The following is a 22,318-nucleotide window of genomic DNA, read 5'->3' on the forward strand; positions in this document are numbered from 1 at the left end:
AGCAATGACCTCGGCTCACCGCAGTGACTATCTATATGATCTGAGTGGTTGTGGTTGTGTGAATGTGTAAAGGGGTTTGTCCACATCAGTCCAGCTACCGCTCTCTCGCCTGTGTGTGGACAGCACTGTGTAGGATTGGGTGAACTGATACATTGTTTTGAGCCAATGGAAGCTCTGAGTCACTCTCACTGGAAAACCCACTGCAACCATTCACACAGCTAAACGTGACCAGTTGGGACACAGTTAAAGTCTGTGTTCAACATGCTGAAATACCTCTAGACTTGTATGAAGGTATTTTGTGGCACTAAGTACAATGAGCCTCAGGGAGTTTAAGTAGGTGCATTAGGTAGAGGTCTAAACACTGCCTAGGACAGGCACGTGGGATATTGCCTGCTGGGTATTTTTTGGGTGAGGGGAAACACATATTCCCACTGAGAATAGACCACCAGATTTGTTCAACCGTAACATGGGTGGAAAATGCTTGGGTCTGCAGCAATCATCTGCAATTTTGTAATCACAAGAAATATGTGGTGAAGTTAAAATGAAAAAGGCATTCATGTAAAGTGGCAGGATAATGTGATCCCTCTGGAATAGAGGGCTGTTTTAATGTGCCTATTATCTCGTAAAGACACATTTAGGGTTGGAGTGTTGCAGCTTGCTTTATGGAGAATGGCACACAACAAGAAAATAGTGCAAAATACGGCTGCATGGCTACTCAAAGTGTTCAAAAGTTACTCTCACTTTTCACAAATACATCAAACCAATTTAGCTTACACTTTTTAAGGTTAAATTGTACAAATTCTACATCCTTGTTTTCAAAAACTTCCATTAACATTACATGTAACTTATTTATCAAAGTAAAGGGCAAGTAAGAGCTGTGAACACAACTTACAAATCCTTTTCTTGGAAACAACGTGACCGAATCAAAGTTAGTAACAGTGAATTTGGGAGAGTGTGCGATAGGAAACATTTTCTTGGGCTTTGTACAGATGAGGTCATCTCCACCGCGGTGCCAGAACACTGCTCCACACAGGTGCAAGCTGGACTCCAGACGCGTAAGACTTGTTTTCCAATTGTTAATTTCCTCTTTTTGTAAATGATTCATAGAACACAATTTTAAGTACGCCACGCTGCATTCACTGTGTTGTTTGTGTACGTGACATAGGGAATCCTGCATCTAGAAAGAGGCATCTCTCTGCCATCACTAGCATGTGGACATAAAGTTAAGTGAAGTTACTTTATTAGTCAATGGTTACATTGAAATGTGTCTTTCCGCATATCCCCTCTCAAGTTACCACACTTCGGAGGGGGTCAGCTGTACTACTGTGCCCCTGGAGCAGTTTTGGGGTTAAGTGTCTTGCTCAAGGACACAATGGTAGAGATGGTGGGCATCGTAGACGAAATACCAGCCTCTGCTAGTTTTACAACTAACACCCTCCTGTCCGGTGCCGGGGATCGAACCAACGACCTCATGGTTACTGGTCGGCCACCTTTCCTCTAGGCCATCCTACCAAAATGTGAAAAGTTAAATCATACGGATTCAAAGCCAGAACCCATTTGCAGTGAACCCACTTTTTTTTTATTCATAATGTTAAACTTAAATTTATAGCATTCTCCAGATCTTAACCTCATGGAGAGAACTTTGGAAGAATAATCTTCTTCCATCCAGTGGACTTCCAGGGACTTGAGAATCTACTGTATGCCAAGTAGAAGATTTGATGAGGTCTGTCTGTCTGTCTGTCTGACTGTCTGTCTGTCCGTCTGTCCGTCCACTCTCTATACTATGGATAGCATTGTCCTCATTGGCCTCATACAAAAGGAAGGCTAAAATGCTTATACAGTGGGACTTGAAGGTTCAAAAAGCAGGGGTAAAAACAGCAAAGCTTGGACCTCTCAAGTCTTATTAGCAGGTTATTGATGTTAGCTCTCTTAGATCATCTCTTAGCACGTGTGTGCTTACTCAGCTACTTTTAACTGCTGCTTTAACACACTAACACAACAGCCTGGATGAATTAGACCCGACTGTGGTCTGAAACTTCAGTCACGAGCAGCCCAGTCACACAGGCTTCCCAAAAAACAGATGATTAATGGAATCCAATCATTGAAATGTGATAATATGCTCAAGATGAACACAACTAGCCTCTTAGCATCAGACCGTTTCCTCTCTGATTACACACGTAAGAAGTCCTGTCACGTGGGATGTCTCCTCCTAGCACATGTTCTGCTCGGTCCACTCTGGCATCACATACTCAACTTGTTGTAACGGGGTAAAGTGAGTTCTTGTGTTTGGCAGTTTTGTGAAGTACATGATACTTGTTTATGCTGATTGAGCCAAAATGGCCCCTGAACATAGCCAGAAACAGTTTTTTTTGTGCTATCTCATTTAAATGATTACTCCATATGACCACATACTGTCGCCAGATTATAATGCACCGATGAGACACGTCAATCAAATAACAACTAATGTGTCGATTCATTCACAACAACAGCTTTCCCTGATAAATCTAAACTGAATATTTAGGAAAATCAAAAGGGAAATAACAAAAACATTTTTCATTAATTATGTTCACATGTGCAGAAAGCATCAAACTAGTATACTGGGCGAAAACCTGGATTTGTTTAAATGTACTGTGTTCAGGCAACATGTGTGTTATCACTTTGAAAATCTAAACGGTAGGCCTACAGGGTAACTAAGTGCATTTACTCAATAAATACTGAGGCACTTGTATTGGGTTCAGTTCCTTTGTTTGCCACTCACCCTTTCACTCAGCTGCATTCAGAGTTAAATGTTGCTCCACATCAGAACATAGTACATGATGCATTGTTAGAGATTAAGCCAGCCTACTGTTTAGCAACTAGTTACAATCAGCGTCACCTAAACCAGCAACAAATGTATGTCTTTGAAATAAGGACGAGCAAATCTTCTAAAAGCAGAACTGTAGGAGAAACTACATTTCGTCTGTATAAGTATAAAAAATGGTAAATGGACTTGATTTATATAGCGCTTTTTTTTTAGCCGATTTTTCTCAGCCCCAAAGCGATTTACATTTCTTACCACATTCACCCATTCATACACACACTCATACACCGATGGTAGTAGCTGCCATGCAAGGCGCTCTCTTAACCATCGGGAGCAATTCAGGGTTCAGTGTCTTGCCCGGGGACACTTCGACATGTGGCGGGTAGGCGGGGGATCGAACCTCCAACCATGCACTCCAGAGGCGACCTCCCTACCCACTTCCCCACTGACGCCCACTTTAAATTAAGTACATTTTTGATTGCAGAATGGAGCAAATTCTCAATGGAGACTTTTTAGATTGTACTAATGCTGCTTCTGCTTAAGTGTGGTTTTTGAGGGTTTGCTTGAGTGCATTTCCTCTGGTGTGAGCCAAATATCACAAAGTTCCCCGAGTTCTGTCTCACAGGCAGGCAGCAGACAAATGCCACTGTCTCGTCTGGAACAGACACCAACCATGACTCTAACATTAACCAGACTTAACCTTCTGATTGGTGGAACTCGTCTGTGAACAGGGCGGTGAGGAAGATATGCAGCCAGAAGCAAAGCATTACTCTGTCTCTCACTGTTGCATTTATGTCATTTAAAAAGGTCATGGGTACAGGCATAAGGTATTAAAGGCAGAGTGAGCGATTTCCCCACAATCATACCTGCGCTGAAAAAAAAATCCAGTGGTAATACACATTCTAGGGTCTGTAAACAGGCATGTTGCTAGCTATGGTGGGCCCACTTGTTTACATACCAGTTTACAGAGCCTATGCTGTGTATTAACACTAGATTTTTTCTAATTTCATTGTTGCACAAATTCAAAGCCATATACCCACTGAACAACTTAAATCAGTGGGAGGATTAGAATTGATTTGTTTATTGCCAGTTAACTACTACAGTAACAAACTGCTGTAGAGTCACTGTGTTAACTGCCCCCCCCCAGGACTTTCCTCTTGGCTTTAACTGGTTCTTTTTCTCATTAGAACACATGAAACATTCCTATCATCTCAGACTCATTCATCATACCGGGGAAAGTTACAAGACAGACTGCTGTGTAATAATGAGAAGAAGATGTTTTAATAAGGAAAATCAATCTTGTAATGAAAAAGAAAAATGGAGTGCGTTTTTCTTTTTCTTTCATGGTGATAGACAGCTAACGTTGACCCTGAGACCACTTGCTATTTCCAGCCAAACATTTCCATGTAATAGCTCAGACACACGCTTCCTTCCAAAAGGAGTTCAGATGATGATATAGTGACTGTACACTCTTGGCACAGAGAAGTGATTTTATAGTTCACATGCAGTCAAATCAAAACCTTTTCCTTCCACTAACTTCACAGTCCACCAGTCATCACTGCTTCACTCTACAAAGACATTGACTCAAGTGTATTTACGTTAAACTGTGTGATAAGTCCTAGTGTGTGTATGCGTGCAGAGAGAGAGAGAGAGAGAGAGAGAGAGAGAGAGAGAGAGAGAGAGAGAGAGAGAGAGAGAGAGAGAGAGAGAGAGAGAGAGAGAGAGAGAGAGAGAGAGAATAGAGAGAGAGAGAGAGAGAGAGAGAGAGAGAGAGAGAGAGAGAGAGAGAGAGAGAGAGAGAGAGAGAGAGAGAGAGAGAGAGAGAGAGAGAGAGAGAGAAATAGCTATTACTATGGAAACCATTACAAACAAAATCCACCATGTGGCTGGCCAGACCAGACTGCCAGGCTTGAGTCTATGGAAAAACATGAACTTTTTCAGTGCCTGAGGCCACTGCTGTGGAATGGCTGACATGTTGCTGCTGTTAGGACTGCTATTAGCTGCACGGTTAACTCGCCAATGGGATGCTAGTCGGCCGTTAGCTCTAAATGTCTGCTTACTAAGCTAACAGGCTATGGGTATGAAATGTGTTCCTTATTTTCTAATAAAGTTAAATTAATGACTAGTTCCAGTCAGCCAGGTTCCCTGATTATTGATGACATTGTCTTGTAAAGCCACAGCATGACAAACTTCTGACAAGAGACTATTCCTTCCCTCTGATGTGGTTTTCCTCCGTCTGCACGGATTTCCCTACAAAGCAAATAAAAACAAAACTAATGTATTCACACTGACAGCAGAAAATTAAAGATGGAAATATTACCTCTATTTACCTGTGTGTTGTTGTTTGAAAAGTTGCTTATAAAGTCTGAAACACTTCTGATTTTGTATAGCAACATTTAAACAAGCTCTGTCTGGTATGTGTCTGAGTCCTCGTCCATGTGCTCTATCTTGACGGGGATGAGGAAGTAACCAGGACTTAGAATACAACTGAAGGATAATTAACAACACTTATGAGGACATTAACATAAGAATCATTTTTGACCTTATATCACAGACTGTTCACTAATCAGTGATTCTTGAGAAGTGGGACAAAACAAGGTGCAATGTTGAAAGAATACAAACCCTATGTTGTTTAGGCAAATTAAATTACATGTATCCAACATATACTAAGCTACTGAGCTAAGCTTTGACACAACCTCCCAGCTTTTGTCCTTTTTATCAAAATGGGCTTTTTACTTTGCTATTCCTTATTTTGTGTCAACACCGTCAAGACACCAAAAAAAAATACATTTTCCCTCAATTTAAGTTAAACCCATGAGATGTATAGTGATCACAAATATTCACCAAGACTGACAGAGGCCACAAAAAATATTTTCAAAATGTAGGCTATATGAATATACATTTTCTATATCGATTTTCCTCTATGTTCTTTAGTTGAAGTGTGTAATAGAATTTTTACTTTAAAATGAACAGCAATCAAGATGTGTTTCAAATTTCAAAACACATTCTCATGTTAGGTGACCGGTTAGATTTTCACATATGACCAACCATTCCTCAACAACTATAAAATATCATTATGTATTATTATCAAAATAATATAATATCAGATGGAGATGACACATATCTGGCGGAGTTGACAAGTATATCTTATGGATTTGACATATCTGACGGTGGTGAGAAAAACCCAGATGTAGTAATTTTAACCATCAAATACGTAGAATAATCAATAACAGTGATTTTATAACAGCATATTATTGGTTGAGCTTTAATTCAAGATTCACATTACAGTTTTTGAATCAGACTTGGTCTAACAGACTCACACCAAATTGCCTCATTTTGTATATCATCCTGTACTTTTTTAAGAATCATCCATGACAAAAGAAGGTTGTGAGAGTTTCCATAAATACTGTATTAGAAAAACTAAACCCTATTTCTATATTTAATATAATTATAATAACTTGAAAACCACCCAAATATGATGCCTTCACATTGAATGTCATTGGCCTGTCACCACCGTCAGACTGTAAAAGAGTTGACATCTGACGGTGTTGACATATTTAACGTTTCTTAAACAAAACAAATGGAATTTATATAGTAGCCATTTGGTTTTTCTGTTGATGACAGGTGCTAGTATGAACTACTTCAGGAAAATAAAATTATTGAAACATTTCAAATAACTTCTTGAGAAATTGTAAATCGGTGTTGACATATCATGGTTGTGACGCAGGACTTTCAAGATTTGGGATGTAAAATATTCTAAAACTACAAAACTTATCAGAGCCTGTCTGATTCTAATGTACTCTGCAGAGGTAGAATGTGACAAGAGGTCCTTCATAGTGACAGCTGCCCCGTATTTTGCCTGATTGTATTACATTTAAATGCATTGTCTGACGGTGTTTACAAAAAGTGGGGACACCAGTTAGACACCTTATAAAACATGAATGTGTTGTAGAAAAACAGATTTGATTGGTATGTGAGATTATTTAGTGTTGCTTTTGATGAAAAAAGCTATTTTTAATCATTACATGTTTAATAGGTTTTATTACATATGAATGAATGAACCCTTCTCTGTGGACACACTGTTTTGGACATTGTGAGAAGATAACAAGTGACATATATTTGACATAATAATGATAAAATAAAATTTTAGGGGATAATTGTGCTCCAGACATTCTATTCTTAATCCCTACGCATTCTACAATATTAAATATTTTTATTTTTAAACATAACAGCAGTTATTATTGCAAAAAGGTCTTTTGTCCCGCTTCTCAAGAATCACTGTAATGATAATCACTGTGAAAGGTGCATCATACAATAGGGAGAACGGGGTAATGTGAGACACTTTTTACATTTGCTCTCCTCTTAGTGAGCTAAAATGATTTATCAGTCAAATGTACACATTTCCCATTAATCAGGATGTTTCCTAGCAATGTACGTTATCAGAATTTATTCAGGACGAACAGCAGTGAAAATACGATTGTTTCAAAAAAAGTTGTCATGTGTCTCACTTTACCCCAGCTTCGGGGTAAACTGAGACGGACCAAAAAAATCAAGGGGGTAAACTGAACCACTTGCTTTTTCCCTCTAAACCATAACAACACATGTTGTAACAGTTACAATCCTGACAGCTAGTGTCGGACGAGTAACAGAATCATGGGGTTTGGTCAATTTAGCAAAACATTTTTCTAAACACTTGAAAGTAACTCTGATCAAATACAACATATAATTGATATTCAATAATTATCATTCAAATGAAAGATAGAACCAGTTAGTTTAAAAAACAGTCTTGGGGTCAGAACACAAGACCCTTAGAGCCAGCTAGTGTCTGGGGGTCAGAGCAAAGGACAATCAGGACCAGCTTGAACAGCCTGGGACTCAGAACACAGGACTAGATCCAGCTGTCATTTTCCATCTTTTGAGTTTTTGATTAAAATGTTTCTGCATTTGTTTTATTGGGATCATTCATTTAATAAAAAACATATTACTTAGAGTCCATTGAAGTTAAAGGTCACTATTTTGTACCTCAGATACATACCTGCCAAACCATGCCCTTGCTGACACCCTTATAACCATTCAACCCCCACCTCTGGCCCGCATTGTCTTTTATCCTATTCAAACTAGTCTCCTTGCTACCTCAAATATAATGGATTCATTAAAAGAGGGCACAGACACTGTCTCACTTTATCCCACTTCATTTGTCTCACTTTACCCCACAATTTGAGAAAAAACTACCTCTCAGCAATTCAGGCTAATCTTCAGTTTTCATCATCACATGGTTTCATATGTTGGTAGTTCATCAACATATGATAGAAGTTTTTATACCTGAATCAATTTGCTTTGGCACAACAGCTGATTAAGTTGACAGCAGGAAAATTTACTTTTACATGCAAAAAATAATTTTTTGTGAAAAAAAACATTCTTACAACATCACCATGAGGTCCTCTCTTTCATGGCCACGGGGAAATGAGAGGGGCTTGAAAACATATATCTCACATGACCAAAAATGTGTTCCGTTGCCTAGATACAGGGGATGTCTCACATTACCCGATGTCTCACAATCCCCCATTCTCCCCTATATCCAGCAATCCACATACTGTATATGGATGGAATAGATTTTCTAATAGAGCATGGATCCTTTGATGCAGCAGGATATGAGGTCTGTCTGAGAGAACCAAATGGCTAGTAATGGTTGAACTATAAGCATAGTTGCAGGGAAAAAGTATTATTTTTGCACAAGACTCAAAATGTAGAAATGGAACAACATCCATTACCAGGACTGTATAAATAATGGCCCCGGGTCCTTTAAATCTCAGATATCTGACAAATCTTATACTTAAATTTACATGGTAGCAGAAGCAGGAGGAATCCGGCAATGACGTCACGATTAACCGTGAACAAGAAAATCGCCGTGTAACCTTTTAGACAATTTTGTAAACGTTCACACCCCTTACTTATACAGTAGGGCCTAGTAAAAAGCCTCTTGGTTGATCATCTTAAATTACAGATCTGCAATGAATGAAAGTTTCTCAAAGTCTGCTACAGAGAAGATGTATCACTCAATAAAAAAACTCAGTCCAGACAATCAAAAAATGCTCTGTCATTTAGCAAGCCACAGAACTTCTATAATCTTCAGCTGTGATATTTGGTAATTTGGTAAATTATTACTACTGAAATGATTGAACAATTATCTCAGATGACTATTTTACTTCTCTCAACTTATCTTCTAAGGATTTTCCAATTGATCCAATTTGCTAATGATTTCAATGTGTGAGGTGTCTGTGTGTGTGGCACAGTCCTTATTAGACCTTTAAGCCATCATGTAAATGATCATGATTAAGGGTCCCTGTGTTGACGTGAGTCTGAAGTTGGCCAGCCGCAGAGCGCTTTGCTGTCTTTGATGTGGCTCTGGGTTCATCCTTCTTCATTATCCTGACCCACATCAAGCTCTTTGGCTTGTTCCCGCTGCATTACATCACCTCCTTTCATTCCAAATCAACCAATCTAAACATCGGTAAAACACAGGAAAGGAAGTGGACTGACTCTGCGACATGTCTTCATGGCACTTTTCAACGAGCGGCCACTGCACGGGCCTTTCTGCACATGTTACAATGCAGGACGAGAGCTCTCTGCAGCTTTCAGAGTGTGCTCACTGCATGCTTCAGGCCCGCCCACACAAATGGCTGGGCCCCCCTGAAAAGGGCTGGTCAACGGTCCCCCTTTACTCATGCTTCACTATCATTGCGTGTGAATGCGTTCATTCCTACAAAACTGCCTCACCGTCATCTGTGTGCACAGGTCGCCGTCGTAACATTTACAGAGGCTCTGCTATCGTTTACCTCACCCTTAGGCTCAGCCTAGCTGCTGCATGCTTTTTCTCTGACTTAAAATAAATTGTTAAAACATCATTATTGGGGTCTAAACCCTTTACCAGTTCCCTCCTTTTCTGGCACCCCAATTTATGTCCAGGTCCTGGCATCGATGAGAAGCCATTTTGTTGACTAGGTTAGCTTGCTCATTGATACAAAAGCAATACAAAGCTAGTAGGGTAGAACGTTCAATGTTGCTTGCAAAGGTAACGAGGGAAATGAAATGAGACTTATAGTTTTTTTTTCAAGTAACAATAAATAAAATGTTTGTTTTGTTAAATGAAGTTAAAGTGAATATTCTGGTTCAAAAGTTTCATTTAGTTAGGTTCTTCCCCGCATGTGGCTGGGCCGTGGAAAGTTTTACCACTAACCAACTTAACCTGGAGAAACCGTTGAGTTACCATCATCGTCATCATTATCAACAATACATTTATTTAAGAGCTTCTTTTCTTTGTGCATCAAGGGAGATTCAGGCAAGTTATAAAACAGAGTCTTTTTTTTTTGCAGATCACAGTATACTAATCTGTCACACATTGTTGGAGTTGCACACACTGTCCTTGAGTGTTTCATCTCCATCCACTCTTTTTATTCTTAATTTCACCGTGAACTGTGGAGTACCTCAAGGCTCTGGTCTTAACCCCCTTTCATTTTGTATTGTTATGATTCAAGCTATATTCTGAATACATAGCTCACTTAAAATTCTAATATTTGATCAAATTATCTTTTTAAGAACTAAAGAAGTAAGTACAATAAACAGCTGGTATTCAATAAAGGCCAAACCATTGTAAGACTATTGCATCAGTGTAGCTCTAACACATGTGTATCTTACCTGCCAGGTCTTCTTTGGAGGAAGCAATGCGAGGAGAGCTGTTGCCAGGTTCAATCTTCAGAGAGAGCCTGCAACATAAATGGTTTCCATCAGACACGGCTGCTTTCTGGTAATTATACTATTGCAGTGATGTCAATTCCAGCAGTTAAATTGCACTTAATTAAAGACCTTTTTATTGTGGTATCAATTTATTTACCCAAGATAATAAAAGAAAAATCAGAACCAGCCTTCAGTATGTCTATCTGAGCATTACTCAACTTCGCAGCGAGGCTTCACACTGCTTTCCTCATCTGTTGATGTTAAAATGGGTTGGAGGACATTGGCCAGAATAAACTTTGAATGGATTTGCATTAAAATGACTGCAGGTTAACCATGACTGAAACTTATTTTTAAACTTCATCAGACATTTGGAGAATTTTGGTGTCAGAAATTAAAAATAAAGAATCAAAATGTATCATAAGACAGAAAGTGTTGTTGTATGATACACTAGAAAACACCCACACTGTTTCATCTGTAAGCCTAGATATATTTTAAAACATAATTAATTGAATTTTAATCTATAAATGAATAAAATAAAATAAAAACTGTCATGATGAAAGAAAACATTTGTTCAGGTTTCATCAGATATTGAAACAGAAAAAGATAACTTGTGAGGACATGCATGGTTGGTAAATACTATTGATTTTGGTTGAATACTGTGTTTTTACATACAAGCTACTGGAGGTGGACATGTAGGTGGCCCAATATGTTTGGCTATTTAGTGTATGCCGACCCTGAGAAAAGGCATCATAAGTCTGTCATACTGTCTGCACATGCTCATTTAGGTCTACCAGCATGTGGAAGAGCCCCAATAAATTGTGTTCCTTGGTGAATGGGATTCTTCTACTCATCACCACATTTGGAAAGTATTTATTGGGAGGAACTGTGGGTAAAAAAGTCATTAATTAGTGAGAGTGGGTTTGGTTGAGTTTTTAAGAAAAGCTGTGCGAGGGGCGAGCTATGTAAACTTCAAACAATCCTTTATGTTTAAGGTCCACATTACATCATACAAGCAGCCCTCTTCCATGTGTGCATCTGTTTCCTCTCCTGTCACTAGTGTCATTAGCGGTGTTCTGTGACCATCTCACCCTCTCATCTCTGGCAACACCAGCACGTTTTTCTCTTTGACAAAGACAAGATGTTGATCATATACCATTGTGAAAAGGTTTGGGCTGTCAAACATTTTTTTTAAGCAACTAAAACATGCGCAGAATGACCCGCCCTGTACATCCCACCCGCTCTGCTCTGTCACTAACATGGTGGCTGACCCAGGATCAGCAGCTGCGGGCGGCCAAACATAGCAGCAGGCCAGCCTTTGTTTTGACCTGCTAATGGCCACGTCTGTGTCCCAGGCGGCAGTTGCTGTCAGAAACAACAGGAGGAGAAATGTTGTCTGCTTTGTTCAGAGCATTTATTGGCTCAACATAGCGCCAATAAATGCCATTCTATGGCCTATATTTGCTCAAAGACATAGTAAAGAGACAGACAAATTGAATTTGGCACATTTCTCATTCAGGTGACTTGTTCCACCAACAGTGCTCAAGTCTGGAGTTAGGTGCTCCCTCGGCTAGTGTGAGACAAATGTGATGAAAAATAGGGTTGGTCTGAAAAAACTGTCAATATGTGGATATCTGGACATATTGTAATATGGGACATACAAAGAAAAAAGTGAATATGAAGTAATGGTTTAGTCTGAAGAGAAGCCATGCAGAAAAAAATATCTATTCTCAACAAAAACAAAATTGAGTTGTATGCCAATTAAAACTGTGTGCCAATCCCTATCCTATAATGGAAAATGTGTTTGAAGTTTGAATCTTAGATAAAGCTGGCTGTATCATGTGTTATGCACATTGGAGGACAACCTCAGGGACACCACAGGATTCTTTCCCTTTGAGACGTAGTTTGGCAGGACATGTCAGGGTTCTCTGGAGGACACCGGCCCAAGCTCCAGTAAAAATGAAGATGACAAACTGGATAGTATGTGCTGGAACATTTTTAGCCATGCCTAGCATCATGGCTCCATGGGTGGCAATGTCAGTCTGTTGGCCCACCACTTTGTCCTGACTGAAATGTCCTAACAATTTTGGGATGGCCCACCTTGAAATGTGGTAAATACATTAACCTTGATATAGCCTACTGTTATAATAACTTAGGAGATCCTCTGACTTGTCATCTAGGGCCATCAGCCAGGTCAAGTTTTCGTTTGTCAAATACTTTGTGTTATGACCCGCAGATGGTTAAATTAGTCGCTAGCATGGCTGCAGTTTTTGAAGTGTAGAATTACCAGCTTTGAGGTCTCAGGAAGCTCAACCTTTTTCGCTGGTTAATTGTATTGCATGTTTAACTGTGTCAGATTTCTTGATTTTGCATTTTTCCTCACGTTTCCTCCCAGTCATTAACCAATCGCATATGGGATTATTGATTTAAGACTTCATTTCCAGTTCGGGACAATAAAGTCTAAAGTCGATAATTCCATATGCAACATTCTTCCCTGTTACCAGCTTCTCATGTCGCATCCATGTTCTTCCCTCCAACACACATGGAGTAACTAGAGACTGGACACAAAGCCTCACACTATTCATCCAAAATCCTGATAATTTTCTGCAAAAAAAACAGAGAGATCTGCTGTGGTCGAGCAGTTGATACCTCTCCTCTTAACTATGCATAATATTGATATGAATAAAGTTGAGTGAGCAGGCCATGGAGTGTTTTTACTCCACATTCACTCAATTTAAATAAAAAACACTCCTTTGAAAGCCTTTTGACGGTGGCAAATAACACATAAAGCTCTTAAAGATGGTGAGGACCAAGACACAAAACTTCAAAGACGCTGGACAATCTTTCGGGGAGTGAAGGTGACTTTTTGTCAAACGAGCAAGCTAGCAGCTCACCAGGCTCGGTTAGCGCCAGTGATGACCTCTCAGCAACACCGATCGAGTACTCCCCGTCATCTATCATACAGGCCATTAGACCAATGGAAAACTCTATGAACAACTCTACTGTTTGAACACCTAGGGCCACGTCCAATAAGAATTAATTGGGTAGAGATGCTCTATGCCGATCCAACTGCATCCGTTCTTACCAACTTGGAGAGATCTCATCCTTTTAGTTTACATCGTGGTGTCCGACAGGGCTGCCCCCTGAGCCCACTTCCCATTGCCCGGGGCGAACTCTTCTATGTTTAACAGCATGTACCTCCACTCCACCTCATCAAATGCTTTGTGTTCATCAAGTGCAAATATTCCAGATTTTGACTCATTCCCTTTAGCTGTATACAATATTAATTAGTCTACGTACCTTAAAAAAAATCTCATAGGGATAAAACCCACTTGGTCTGGGTGAATAATGGTTGAAATGTGCTTATTTAGTCTATTAGGTAAAGTTTTAGTGAACATCTTTACGTCGCTACAGAGAAGGGATATTGGCCGATATGATGCCTCGTCTTTCTCCTTTTTCAAAATTAAGGAAATATTTGCAGTCTATAATGACTTTGGTAGCTTTTTGTTTTTAATTGACTCTTTAAGCATTCTCAACAATAGAGGGACCACGTCATTTGCATATGGCTTATAGAACTCTATACCAAGGCCATCAGGGCCAGCTCTCTTTCCATTTGGAAATTATTTTATTGCTTTAAGGACTTCCTGTAATGATATTTCTGAGTTAAGCTCAGTTTGCGCATTTGAATCTAATTTGGGAAGTGGGAGAGAATGCAGAAATGGAAAGATATCCTCGTTCTTTTTTTGTATGTAGCTTTATGTGACAAACACGTCGGCTGTGAGGTCCGGGAAGATTCAGCTACCTTTTTTCGCTGAATCATTATGTTAGTTAGAATTAAATTGCCAATTGTAATCCATCCATCCAGCATCGATGCCAATGGTGACGGGACTATGATCTGAGATTAATATATTTTGATGCAGGGATTGCTCATGCAATCCCCATTCCTGTATAGGTGCCATGAAATTGCGAGAAGAATGAGTATTCTTTCTCGGTGGGATGCTGAATTCTCCAAATATCGATGAGGTTTTGCGATTTCATCAGATTATTCAATACAACTGTGGAGTCCAAAGGGCTAACTGGGCAAGAGGAAGATCTATCCATCCATAAATGTATCAAATGCAATTAAAACTAATGGGGGCCTTAAGATAATTATAGAGCACCTATTATGCTTTTTTCAGACCTATAAATGTTGTTATGTTTTATAGTCATGTTAAACTATACCAAAGTGTCAAATAATGACGTCCATGCATTTAGACATATTCCTTGCCGACCGTCTGTCGTGGCTGTGCCAAGCGCTCAACACTAGGGTGCCGATAGCGGCACCGTAGTAGCCTGGTCCTACCAGACCATCATACTTCATTCCATTTGTCTGGAAGAAGGTCTGGAATCGCTCAATTGACAAACATAACCTAACTTGAAGGCGGGTGTCTGTTAAGGTTTAAAACTATTGATCTGCCCAGTGCCACTCTGGATCTGCCAACCAATCGCATAACGTTTGGTCGTGAAGTATGTCATGCGTCAGCTTCTGACTACAACTGAAACTGGCACACGTTCGTCACGCACACTTCCTCTGTTCGCTGATTGGGCAGGTAAAAATCTGCCGGAAAAAAACCTGCAAATATATACAGACTTGGCCCAGACTGACTGCTGAAGGGAAATGAAAATTGAGCAGAAGTTGGTAGGCTGGCGGTGCCAGGCTAGCACCGTAGTGTCTTATTTCCTGAATTGCTTTTTTGATCATATCAAACTAATGTCATGTAGTTCATAGATTCAGTGTGTATAAGCAACTACAAGTTTCACTTTCAGAAATACTCACTTAATCACTTACAAATAAATAACCGACAGTGATGAATGATCTCAGCGTGAAACACATGGTCACTAGCATGGAAAAGCTAATTGAAGCATTTCTAAAGAGTTTGGCCTTCACCAATCCCCTGTGAGGCTGTGTGCAAATGGAGGAAATTTAACTCTAGTATAACTCTGTGCAGCAGGGGTGTTGGCAGTATCATTGTCTGGGGCTGATTTACTGCCATGGGACAACTTGCTATCATAGATGGAACTGATTAATTTTGGATTGTACCTTAGAATTCTACAGAACCATGTCAGGTTATCCGTTGGTAGACTTAAAGGCACACTAGGTAAGCTCTAGCGAATGTTTGGCGAATGTTTGTTGATGTTTATACTAACCGAGGCAATATTTGAGGCTCAGAGTCCGCTGTTAGCGGAGCCGTGGCTGTGTGTAAACACCTAACTTTTTTTCAGCATGCACACACAACGGACAGTTGGCGGATGGTGAGTCAAAAAAATCTAGATTAAATCGCTTAGTATGCCTATAAAATCAACAAAAAGTGGGTCATGCAGTGAGTCAGGCTACCAAAGAATGGTTCAGGCAGAAAACAATGTGTATGTTGTGGAATGGCAGAGTCAAAATCCAGACCTTGATCCAATAGAAAGACAAGAGGAGAGCAGTAAATGCAGAGAAGGAACATCACTTCACTGAATTGAAGCAGTATTTGCCAACATTCCACCAAGCCAATGTGTGTGTCTGATCAATAAATACAGAAAATGTTTGTTTGAACTAATTGATGCTGAAGAGGGTCAAACCAGTAAGTGAAATGAACGTTTTACAGACTATATCCAAAGGGATACTTCTTTTCAATCATTTTGCTTAATACATAATGGAAGAAAAGTGTAATGTTTACTGTGTTATTGGTTTAATTGGGCCTTTCCATGTTATTTTAGGACTTGAATGATTATCACATATGAGATGACATTTATGCAAAAAAACAAAATTATAAAGTCAGCAAAAAAACTTTCTACCAACGCTGTATGTATACCGTGCCATGTATAGACTTGCTTTCATTTTGTTTAATCTGGCCTCTGTAGGTAAAGTAAGTGATGTCTGGTAAGCCTGGGGCACCTTTAGGTGTTGGACACTTGAATCAAACATTCATACATTAACAAACTATGGGTGGGTCTCTGTTTCTTATTTTAGAGTACAGCAAGGAAAATGAGTCAGCAAACATGAGCCACAATTAACTACCAGTCATACAAGGCAGAGAGAGGTTGTAACAGTAAAACCGCTTAGTTACGCAACGGAGTGAAGGGTATAATGTATTCCTTATTAATCATTTTTAATTTCAAGAATGGATGGATGAGGGGGATTTCTTCCTTCAAAGTTACATACTCTGGTTTGAAGACTTCCGATACAAACCCTACCCTTCAGTAATTTCATAATGACATAACAAGTTATTCATTATGACTTATTAGTAAAGATGTGAATTCATTGGAGTTTACTTCACGTTCCAACCAAAAGTGCAGTTTGAAAACGGTGAAACTGAGGAATAAATAGACTAAGCATTCACCAGAGACCTGAAATGACGTCTACACAAGAACATTAATCGGTCACGAGTCGTGGCACATAGCCAAAGCCAAGAGGAGACAAGGCCTGAAGAAGCCTTCAGAGCCTGCTGGATGGAGAGACTCCCCAAGGAGGAAGATAAAACCAGCTGTCTCTCCTTTTCCATCCTGCTTCCTGTGCATTGACCTCTGTCAATTTCACGGGCCCACCTCAATGTTTCCATGTGCTAGAGAAAAGCTGATGTTGTGGCCAAAATGGACAGAGTTTTTTCAGTGTCAACAACAGAAAGAGTTTAACCTCTAGTGGGGTAAATACATCCACATGTGCACGTGTCCATGTGTAACTGCTTAGTCATAGTAACCATAGACGTTTAATAAAAATCAATAAAAGGAAAACCGTTGTTTTCTTTTGGAAGAATTTTTTAAAATGACCGTCAGTCACCGCAGAAATGGGCCGTCAGTCACCGCAGAAATATAACCTGAAGATGAACGTGCCCAGAGTTGATGAACTATGTACGCTCGTATTTACTGTTAGTAAAGTGCAATTAAACCTTCACGAGTGAAAAGCCCAAACTTTATCAATACATCTGTTCAACGTTCAAAAACCTTTAATACATTTTTTTAAACGTTTACACCCTTCTAGGGCTGTGCTAAAACATCGATTCAATAAATCATGATATTTATTTTCATGATATATGTATTGTATCGTTAGCTCCAAAAATGTATATTTTGATCAAATGTTTTTCGAGTTTTGATGGGTTGTGAACTACAACCTCCGCTCTTATAGATGAAGCAGTATGGTTATTTTCCCTGAATTGCCGGATTTTGAATCTGGATTAAAGTTTTGAATTAAATTGTTTCAATAACATTTTTCCACTGAATTATCAATATAATTCACCCAGATTTTACACAGCGACTTGTTTTTTAGATCTGTGTTTACATTTTCATAGCCTGGAAATCCAGACCCACATCGAGAACGATAGAGGGTCTGGCCATGATCAATAGACCATTTCTTGACATATTTAATGAGCTTCAATGGAGATTATCCAGACCAACAGGCGCAGCAAATTTAATTTGCCAGCGCCTAGCGGCAGGTCTGGATTTCCAGGCTTACATTTTCAGTGAACTATGTGGAATATCGCATGTCGTAATAGCATAGTATCGCAATGTCATAATCCATATCATAATCCATGTATCATGATAAGTATCTTATCGTGAAGTCATTGCCAATACACAGCCCTACCACACACACAAAATGATGTGACTGAATGTGCACTCCAGGCACTGAGATGACACTTACTTGAAGTTGTCATCCTCAACAAACTTCTGGAGTTCTTCTATGTAGTGAACTGACAACAGATACTTCTGGATATGTGGCAGGGTCACCAAGTAATCTGAAGAAACAAAGGTTGGAAGAAGTCCCTTGACATATGCTACACATATACAGTGCATACGGAAAGTATTCACAGCGCTTTACTTTTTCCACATTTCATTATGTTACAGCCTGGAATGACGCTGGATTTAATGTATTTGTTTTCCTCAAAATACCCCATAATGACAACTTTTAAAAGTTTGTTTGAGATTTTAGCAAATGTATTCAAAATAAGAAGATATCACTTGTACATAGGTATTCACAGCCTTTGCGATCAAGCTTAAAATTGAGCTCAGGTGGATTATGATTCCGCTGATCATCCTTGAGATGTTTCTACAGCTGAATTGGAGTCCACCTGTGGTACATTCAGTTGTTTGGACATGATTTAGAAAGTCACACACCTGTCTATATAAGGTCCCACAGTTAACAGTGCATGTCAGACCACAAAACAAGCATGAAGTCGAAGGAATTGTCTGTAGACCTCTGAGACAGGATTGTCTCGAGGCACAGATCTGGGGAAAGGTACAGAAACACTTCTGCTGCTTTAGAGGTCCCAATGAGCACAGTGGCCTCCATCATCTGTTAATGGAAGAAGTTTGGAACCACCAGGACTAGAGCTGGCCGTCCCTCTAAACTGAGTGATCAGGGGAGAAGGGCTTTAGTTAGGGAGGAGGCCAATAACCTGATGGTCACTCTGACAGAGCTCCAGGGTTCCTCTGTGGAGAGAGGAGAACCTTCCAGAAGGACAACCATCGCTGCAGCACTCCACCAATCAGGCCTGTATGGTAGAGTGGCCAGACGGAAGCCACAGCCCGCCTGGAGTTTGCCAAAAGGCACCTGAAAGACTCTCAGACCATGAGAAACAAAATGTTCTGGTCTGATGAGACAATGATCAAAGTCTTTAGTGTGAATGCCAAGCGTTATGTTTGGAGGAAACAAGGCTACGCTCATCACCTGGCCAATACCATCCCTACAGTGAAGCATGGTGGTGGCAGCATCATGCTGTGGGGATGTTCTTCAGCGGCAGAAACTGGCAGACTAGGAAGAAAACCTGCTCCAGAGCGCTCTTGACCTCAGACTGGGTCGACGGTTCATCTTTCAACAGGTCAACGACCCTCAGCACACAGCCAAGATATGGAGGGAGTGGCTTCAGGACAACTCTGTGAATGTCCTAGAGTGGCCCAGCTAGAGCCCAGACTTTAATCCCATCGAACATCTCTGGAGGGATCTGAAGATGGCTGTGCACCAACGCTCCCCATCCAACCTGATAGAGCTTGAGAGGTTCTGTAAAGAGGAATGGGTGAAACTGGCTAAAGATACGTGTACCAAGCTTGTGGCTTCATATTCACAAGGACTTGAGGCTGTTATTGCTGCCAAAGGTGCCACAACAAAGTATTGAGCAAAGGCTGTGAATACTTCTGTACATATTATAATTTATTTATTTATTTTTAAGAAATTTGCAAAAAATCTCAAACTAACTTTTTTAAAGTTGTCATTATGGGGTATTATGTAGAATTTTGAGTAAAACAAATACATTTAATCCAGCATTATTCCAGGCTTTTACATAACGAAATGAGGAAAAAGTGAAGAGCTGTGAATACTTTCCGTATGCACTTTAGCATGTACAGAAAATGCTGAAGTCATTTTTACTCAAGGAAAACACAAACAAAATAAGGTAAAAACAAAACCAGAATGTATGCTCTAAGACATTGACTCACTGATGGTTCTGAATGTTCAGGAAAATTAAATACATTTGATTTGATTTAACACTTTTGGTGTTCAGCACAAGGGCATATAACTCAGACATTTTGGCAATCATTTCCCAACCGGGATTACTGAAGTGACTTTCCCAAATCAGAAGCCCTGGGTTAACAGTGGAGTCCACGCCAAACTTAGAGGTCACATATTTTGCTTATGATAAGGTTTACAGTTGTAATTAAAAAGGCACACTAAGCGATCTCAAGTGAACGCTTGGTGAACGTTTGTTTATGTTTAAACTAACCAAGGCAATAGTTGCCACTCATGGCGAGTGGCCAGCCAGTTCCCAGAAACGTCGATTCACAACATTCGCCGTTAGCAGAGCCGCTGCTGTGTGTCAACACCCAACATTTTTTCGGAAAAATATGGCCAGGGTTTACGAACACAGGTTCTAAGAAAAGTGTTAGTGGAGAAAAAGAGTGTTGTTTTTTCTCATACTTCGAGTCTCTGTATACACCCATATTAAAGCAGCTACGAGTAACATTTAAATATCTTTTAAACAGCCTCATGTTTCCTCTGATAATCATAAATGACCTTTAACAGCAAACGAGAACATCAGTGCAAAGAAAGACGTTTTTATATAATTTCTATTACTGCGTTTGGTCTGGTCGCACACCCAGTCCGATTTTCGGTTCGCGCAAGCAGGCTCTATGGTCACATATCCGTATTGGTCGCAGATTTCAGTGTAGTGCTGCAACGCGATTTGAGAAGCCTATCCCACCAGGTGAGGGAAGGGGAGCGGAAGCCTTGTTTGAGACAGTTATTTGTCGTCATAATGACTGATAACGGGGCTGAACCATCAAAGAAAAAAAATAAAATGCAATGAGGAAAAGCTAAAAGGGAGAGTGATAGACGGGCGGGAGGAGGCGAGGGCGTTGCCAAGCAACGTGTATACAATTGCACGGGAGTGAACCTAGACTGCAGTGTTTACTCCTAAATGAATGAGCGGCACTAACACAAAGTTTACTTTGCTTCACCATCATCAGATGACCATTATTCATCTGAAATAGTCATTATTTACAACAACATAAACACATTACCTCATCGTGATCCATACTAACTGCCGTCTCTCGCTTTCTATGAGGACACGTAATCGTTCAGCTCCGTGAGAGCAGTAGTTAGGTGACACTGCATCAACCCATTGACACTGCATGAACTCATTGCAATCAGGTGTGTGTGGCACTGACTGGCATTAGTTGATGCAGAGTCACTAACCACTCTCACGGAGCCGAAAAGAGTCCGTGCCCTCATGGCTTTCAACACACGTGCATGCACTATATTGCGTTCTAATCAATTGAGACTGGCACGACCGGCACAAGCTAGAAAACAGCTTTACGGCAGCTGGCGTCGTAAAAATACTACCGCTTTTGTCCAACGGGGCCGCCAAAGGACAAAGTTACTCGTAGTGGCTTTAATGTTGAAAAAACATGAAAAGTGAATTTTGCATAATAGGTGACCTTTAAAGCACTGTCTGACACTAACAACTGATTTGATGTGGATGAGTTCAGGAAGTCCAGGTGAATGCTCTTAAGAGCTTTTGGTAGTGTTAAGAGACAATATACTGACAGGATATCACAGGTAGGGGAGAACGGGGTTGGTAGGCACACTTTTTACTCTAGTGAGAATTGCTCATCACCAAAACATCTTTCAATAGTCATTCCTACATCAGGTTGAAGCTTAAGGTGTTAGCTTGAAATGTGTATCTCTCATTTTCTAACTCATTTTATTGCCCTTTTTTCTTTTGCATGCTAGCTGCCTTTTCCTGCTTTATTCTCTCCTCTGGAGTGTCAGTGAGGATACAGCTTGACATTTTCTTTCGTTTTTGGGTTCCTTTCCTGGCTGCAGTATTTGGATAACATGTGTCAACCAACCCTAAAGAAAACGTGATGACCAACCCCAACTGGAATTTCTTGCTAGCATCAATGCTTACAACCATCTAACAATTAGTTAATTAGCTAACAATAATCTAAACTATAGCTTTCCCTTCACACTTTTTAAGGGTAACAAGTGTTTTGTTATAAACCCATTATGTAAAAGCCTAGAAGAAAAATACTGAGGAGCTAAATATTTCAATTTGACATGAAAAACACAAAATGTCCTCACCTCAAACTCAGCTGTCTTACTCCAAAGAGGACTATGTAGGTGACCTCTGATCCCAATTCTGGACATTTCTATACCAAAATTTCAGATACAGCGTCTTCTGGTGCCGAGATATAATTAATGCGACAACCAACCCGTGTGACATATAACCCTGTTCTCCCCTACTAGGGCGTTTGTGCTATAGCGTGGATGTTGTT

General features: G+C 40.0%; 1 protein-coding gene across 2 annotated transcripts in view; it reads right to left on the minus strand.

Annotated features, from left to right (window-relative positions):
• The window catches only part of LOC307265089 (ras-specific guanine nucleotide-releasing factor RalGPS1-like), a 112,451-nt gene that overhangs the window by 6,852 nt on the left and 83,281 nt on the right, over positions 1-22,318 (minus strand). For both annotated transcript variants that reach the window (XM_080046663.1, XM_080046664.1), the window contains 2 exons: positions 18,192-18,285; positions 10,496-10,563 (listed from right to left, as the gene is read on the minus strand). In XM_080046663.1, coding sequence (XP_079902789.1) covers positions 10,496-10,563; positions 18,192-18,285 — 162 coding nt within the window. The remainder of the gene's footprint in view (positions 1-10,495; positions 10,564-18,191; positions 18,286-22,318) is intronic.

Source organism: Ammodytes marinus, assembly GCF_949987685.1.
Source record: "Ammodytes marinus genome assembly, chromosome: 18".
Taxonomy (NCBI): Eukaryota; Metazoa; Chordata; class Actinopteri; order Uranoscopiformes; family Ammodytidae; genus Ammodytes; species Ammodytes marinus.